The sequence below is a fragment of the Melampsora larici-populina genome (assembly GCF_000204055.1).
Source record: "Melampsora larici-populina 98AG31 unplaced genomic scaffold MELLAscaffold_7, whole genome shotgun sequence".
Classification (NCBI taxonomy): Eukaryota; Fungi; Basidiomycota; class Pucciniomycetes; order Pucciniales; family Melampsoraceae; genus Melampsora; species Melampsora laricis-populina.
In genome coordinates this window covers 737,011-743,656 of record NW_006768771.1, presented here as the reverse complement: position 1 = coordinate 743,656, position 6,646 = coordinate 737,011, and the positions used below count along the sequence as shown (strand labels likewise).

General features: G+C 45.4%; 1 protein-coding gene across 1 annotated transcript; it reads right to left on the bottom strand.

Moving 5' to 3' along the window:
- Positions 1 to 248: 248 nt before the first annotated feature.
- MELLADRAFT_60814 (uncharacterized protein) lies at positions 249 to 2,122 on the bottom strand (the record flags this gene model as incomplete). The annotated part of the gene is made up of 4 exons (XM_007406715.1): positions 249 to 449; positions 512 to 679; positions 753 to 1,051; positions 2,008 to 2,122. The coding sequence occupies 4 exons, from the start codon at positions 2,120 to 2,122 to the stop codon at positions 249 to 251; spliced, it is 783 nt and encodes a 260-aa protein (XP_007406777.1).
- Between the last annotated feature and the right edge of the window lie 4,524 nt (positions 2,123 to 6,646).

Genomic DNA, 6,646 nt, shown 5'->3' with positions numbered 1-6,646 from the left:
CGAAAGAAGGGGTTGAGCAGTGTTGCCATGACCGTTGTATCGCATTGCAACGCCTCGTCGAAATACTTATCTACGCGCACTTGCATCGAACGTATCATGGGAAGAAGGGCATCACCCAATGATAGTTCCTCGACCCGGGAGGCAGGATGGACCTTTAATGCGTAGAATTCAGGTATAACCAAGCAGCCGGTAGGTCCGTCACCCTCCATTCGCTTAGTTAAGTCCAGAAATGGCTGTGGATTTATAATTCAGACAGTTAGTTTTGGAAATAACATGATCAGAAGAAAAGGAACACTCACAGCGAGTTCAGTTGTCAACTCCTCCAGGGCGCTCCAGTCGTCTGGAGCAAAGAAGATTTCGTGAAAGTATCCACGCGGTTTTTTATTCCCTTTTCGCCGTTTCTTCATCTTGACAAGTTCGAGGTCGTCAGCTAAAAGTTTGTTGACGACCTAGTAGGATGTATGTTAGAGAAATATATATATATATAGTTTTAAACATTTGAGCCACTTACTTTGCGAGCCTGGACCAATCGGTTAAGAGAGTCAAATTCGGAATTCCACCGAGTAGCGTTGTATCCCGGTGTCAAAGGCAGGACTTTCAAATTCATAGTCTTTGCCGTTCTTGAAAAGTGTCGGCGCCATGCTGCAGACCGAGCAACTCGACGTGAGATGAAGTTGGCCTGGATCAAAATCAAAATCAGCTTTTATGTAAAAAATTATAGTTAAAGCGATTGAACTAAAAGAACACATTACCTTGCTGATGAGCTTGTTCAACTGATTGGCCTTCTTTCGTGAACCACTTGTGTGGTACGCGGCGCTGGCGGTACTTTTCGATTTTCCAGGTTCAATCTCCAAGGTAGGATCGTGATCATCCTTCTGGTCTTCGGTATCTTCATCATAATCTGGAGCAGCTGCCAAACACTCTTCACCAGCAGAATCATGGTCAGTTTCAACATCTTCGGGTGGTACTTCATCATCTTCAGGTAAATCAATATGGATTGGAGTAGATGATGAATTGGTATCCGGTAAGTCTTCATCCTCTTCGGCAATTACTGGCAGTGTTGAAGAAAAAGGAAAAACACCAAGAAGTTCCTCGCGTTCCTGGCGCCGCGAAGGAGCGGCTCGTCCAAGCTCCTCTAAACCACCTTTGACAGTGGAAGAGACCTTGTGTAAGAAGCACCTGGCATAGTCGGTCGTCGGGTTCCAAGTATATGATTCGGCTGGTAAGGTTTCTGACTCAAGCTGGCTTTCCTCATGCTGCAAGAATTGAGAGTGCATCTCGTTTGCCATGGTGATGTTATTCGAGCCAGAGTCGGTGACCTGCGCAAGCATGTGGATATTTTGTCAAAATAGGAAGTCAGTTAAAAGGGAATAATTGAAGTAGGAAGTAACAGATAAGAAAGAAAGTAGAAAAAAGAAAACAAACTCATCTTATATTGAAGTTTATGCTTTTTCATAAAGTGAACCAAAGGCTGTGCGAGCCACACACCCTTGTGATGCCAAGCAATGAGCTTAAGGGTTAAATGGCGCACTTGATAATTCCAATCATCATCAACAAAGGTCACCGCTGCGCCTAGGAAGGCATGGATATTGTTGGCAGTCGTCCATCCATCATGTATCAACGTAAACTGGCCAATATTGTTCTTGCAGGTACAAAAAATTCCATTTTCAGCGTTGAATCATAAATAAAACATAGATGAAAGACTAACTGTTATCTCTTTTAAAACCGTATCTTGAAATGAAACATACATGCCCGCAGCTTCTCTTGCAACCCATGTTCTCCCAAATATCTTGGCATCACGCCGAGCATATTGAAAAGCCGAGCGTAATATTGAATCCTCGATTCGATTCCAAGGTAAAGCTTCAGCGAGGATCCAGACTGCTAACATCTGATTCAGGACGTCGTTATTGAATGGCAGCTTGCTTTCGAAGAAATCAGGCATCTGCTTCTGGACAGCCATAGCCGAGGCTGCTTCGATGTCGAGTAGTGATGGTGGAAGTATCATACCGCCGTCGATTGCATCTTGACGCTTTTTACAAGGCAATCGACGACGTTTTTTACCGTATCCGTCACGATGAACCTTCAGGTTGCCGAGGGAATCATGGGCCACTCGTACTGTCATCTTGCAAAAGAGACAAGGGTATGAACACGGCGGGTGACCCTTTTCTTTCTTTTGAGGCAAGTGACAAGACGGATTTTAGTTTTTTTGAAAGTGAGGATGGATAGAATCAGAAATGGCCTACATCAAATTTAGATTGCCAAGGTGTTCCATAATATTCGCGCGGAGGAGTATACTCGGGTTCTTCTTCATTTTCGCTGCTTACGTCAAGTACCTCGGATCGCTTTGTCTTTTGACGTTTGGAGAGGCCATCGTCTGAGTCTTGGTTCATTTCAGACTCAGGTGGTAAATTGTCATCAGGGCGCTATCAGATAGGATTCAAAGGAAGAATCAGCGATTAGTGATACTATAGTGAAATGCTTATACTATAAGGCTTCTTAACTACTCACCTGCGATGACTTTGAAAGTGAACGCTTCCGCTTGGTGCGGGTTGCTGGAGCTGAATGTTGGGAAGAATCCAAACCGGGAGAGGTGGCTCGATTCTTCTGGGTATATTTGGGTTTATTCCGTACCTTTGATGAGCCACTGGTGGATTGTTGTGGAAGAGTTATTGCAGTGCGACTATCGGAAGAGGGCCGGATCATCCCAGGAATACTTTTACAAGGCGTGGGTGGTCTTGACGAACGACGAAGTGGTGTTGTTAAACGTGGAGTGAATGAGGCATCAGATTCTTGGGAGCCGAGGAGGTTGGAATCTTGGGAATCAGGGCTGCTGTCCATGATGCGAGAAGATAGAAAAGACAATTGATGATTGACAATAATGATGGAATGGGGAAAAAAAAGGTGAAAACGAGTATTAAAGGGATGAGTCGAGCTGAAAATTGAGACGAAGTTGAAGTGAAAAGGTTTTTTTTTGACGGGAATTCCGGTGTTCGAGGCCATCGTTTCATTAAGCGAGGGGTGGTCCATTTGTGTGAGGTGGTTGATCGAATCGGGAAGGCTTTGCTGTCTAATCGAAGCAAGGGATGGATGCTGAGCAGCCTGCCAGCTGACACCCTTGCTTTCCTCGAGTTTCCCGCACTGGCCCCGTTGCCCCGTTGCGTTGTGAGCAACGGCACCGCACCGCACCGCAACGGCCGGGAATTCTGACCGAAGGGGGCAACGCATCGAGTAATGTCCGACCCGTTGCGGTGCTCGGCGTTGCTCGGCTGTACCCGTTGCGGTGCGTTGCTCGACGTTGCTCACACGTAGCAACGCACCGGCCCAACGTTGGTTTTAGTCTTGACCTTCTTACCCTGATTTTGGGCTGCTTCAAGGATAATATCTGAAAGTGAAATCGCAGCAGAGTTGATGTCCTCATCATGGAGATATTCTGGTGGAAGGAGGTGAAGCTTTGATGAGATATAACTGTGGAAAGGAGGGATCTGGATGTCAGTTACTTTGAAAGATATATGTGATTCTATTGGAGGGATAATAGAAAAATCAAGAAAGGTTTCTAAAGGGAGGTGATCAGATGAAGGGCCATTTGTTAGTACTCTACAACTTGAGATCTTGTTTGTCAGGTTCCAGCTTGCCCAAACTAGATCTATGGTTGTAGGTTGAGTACCTTTCAAGAGTCGAGTGGGGACCCCCCTTGGGGACGTAAGTTTAAGACCCATGGATCCGAATAGTGAGATCAGTTTCTTTGATTGGCTATCAGTTTTTTGGTACCCTGGTGGATTCCAGGTAGGGTGGTGAAGGTTAGCGTCCGTAACTAGGATCGTGGGGGTTTGACGTTTATGGAACTTCTTAAACCAGTTTTCCAGGATCATGAGGCCTCGTAAAGATCCAGGGGGATTGTACCAAGATACAATCCTGAGTTTGGTTTGTTGAGGAGAGGGGTCGTTTATTTCTACTGCTATAATGATGTCAGTAGAGCTTGGCAGTACTGTAATCTGGCATGTGGGAATTAATTTAGAAATGTAAAGACAAACTCTAGGTCTGTCAGTTCAAGAGGTTGATTGGTAATCATAGGCAGTGATTAGTCGCCAGGCTTTGTGGTGGGGGAATGAGTTGGTGTGTGTGTTGAGCCAAGGTTCTTGGAGGGCTAAGACTGAGTACTGGGTTTGAGTGAGAGCTTCGTGTGTAATTTGGATTGAATTTTGGCAGTTGAAGTGAAAAATCGAGAAGTTGTTTGATGGAGAAGAGGATTCGGATAAAGATTGGTCGTTTGAGGATTGGTCGTCTTCTAATATCGGCATTTGAGGGGTAGATGATCTGTTTGGGAGGAATATCAAGTTGTTATGACTCATTTTCAGTTAGTGAAGGGGGGACAATAGTAAATTTAGTGTTTCTTAGGGGGCATCCAAGGCTTTTTGGGGAGTGGTTATACTTTGTAGAGAAGCGGTCAATCGTGTTTGGTGATTTCTGGTTGTCATAGTGGTAACATCTGGCGCACACTTGGGCTGACTCATTGTTAGCACAATCTTTAGTGTTGTGTGGGTCACCGCATTTGGAGCAATAAGGGATTTTATTGCAAGAGGAATGGGTATGATTCAGGTCTAGACAATTAAAACACATTGTTGGTCCTTGAACGTATTGCTTGCTTCTAAGCCAGTTGCAGTCTGCAAAGAGTCCCCCTTTTCCGATCTTGGTAGCGAGTTCTTTGTCGAGTAAGTTGAGAACGATTGTGCCATGTTTTTTCCCCGTGTCTTTAGGGTGATTCAACCATTTCACGGAGTGGATTGTTTCCGTTGGGATACCGTTTTCTTTGCTTAGTTTCTGAGGGAAGTCTTCACTTTCTACATCAATATCAGCCGGAACATAGTTGAAGAGTAGCGGGTATCTGGTTTGAGAGGTTTCGAAGTCCTTATGGGCAATTTTTGACCATATGTGTTTATTCTCAAGGAGCCAATTCTTCATATGTCTGTTGTCCATGTTCATGAGGATGTCGCCCGATTGTAGGATCGAAGCTCCACGTATCTTAACTACAGTACCGTTCACCTTTGCGTTCACCTTCGCTAGTGCTGCATTGATGCTTTTGACAATTTCAGAGTTTCGCATGCCCTTGAAAGGTTCCAGACCTGGCATTTTATGAATGATCAAAGTGGCCGTTTTAAAATTGTTGATTTCAGTGTTTTTTGGAGGTGGTTTCGGGGTCGCAGGTTGGTTACGTTTGGGGTACGGGTTAGTCCAAGCATTTGGTTTAGCGGTAGGTTCGTTGGTTACACGTGGCGGGCTGAGAGAGGCTATGTTCCTTTCGGCTTCCAGGCGATCGATCTTTTCGTTGAGTTTTTTGATCGTATCCATGAACAACGATAACATTTGGATTACTGTTTGAAGAAGGGCATCGTTCGAGTTAGAGTTGCTCGTGGCTAATGAAGCTAGCACGTCTTCCATCGAGTTCGGGACCACTTGGGCATGATTCGATTTCGAATTTTTGGGGGGAGGTGATGGGTTATCCTCGTCACTCCCCGAAGGGCGTTTCGACGGCATCGAGAGGTGTTTAATAAGGGTGTTTGGTTGATTGATTTTTTTTTGATTGATTCACGAGATTGGTCGAGGTTGTAAGGTTGAAGCCTACTCAGAAGGTATTTTTTTTTGCATATCCAACAAAAAAAATGACGGGCAACTGGCCAGACCAGGCAGACCGGGTCTTCGGGGTCTTTACTGTCTGAAAATAGCGGGCACGGTCGACTGGCCGGGGCCGATGCCGGGTCGCAGCCTCAATCCGCATAGATTGTGTTTCTTTCTCTTTACCATTTCACCATCTCACTTGATTTCCATCCACATCCTTTATCACAATGTCCAATGCTGAGTTCCCAGTCGGAAAACCTTTACAACTTCCAATTCTTCCTTTAAATCCTAACCAAATCATCTTCCCCAAGCAAACTCTTACCACTCTTTACCATTCAGCTTCTCCAGCATGGTCGCTTCTTCAAAACGTTTCAAACTCGTTTCATCAAGGCACTTCACCCGAGCTTATTCTGGGATGTGTGCCCCTCAAGTCCAACACTCACAAAACTGGTGGCTCTCATCCTCAGCAAATTCGTCTCCAGATCCTTCGTTTCTCACAGGACTCAGCCAACTCTTCGCCTTCCTCGGCTCATGTCTCCATCTTGGCTCCAGACACGCAGAATCCTGAGGAGGGATCTTCGTCTGATCATAACCCATACGACCAGCTCTACCAATGGGGATGCTCAGCAAAAGTCCTCAATATCACGCCTTCTTCTGGTGCTAGTCAGACAGGTTACTTAGTCAATCTTGTCGGCCTCAGGCGTTTTCGTATTGATCGACTTGTCCATGATGACACCCCGTTTTGTGGCGCACAAATTACTTATTTCGACGATTGCCCCTTCCTCATGAGTAATCCTGAGCAAAAAAATGAAGTTGATCGGATCATCCAAAGCTTTAAAGCCACTTCGATTGCTTTCATCAACGCGCTTAGCGCTCATCATGAGAGCCCTGATAGTAATTTGGACGAAAAGAAAAAGAGAATGTCACGTTTGATAAACCAAGTTACCGTTAGTCAACTTCCTAGACTGATCGACGTCATGGTTCCCAGTATCCGTCACGGTCCATGGGACGATCGACTCGCATTTTTGTCTTA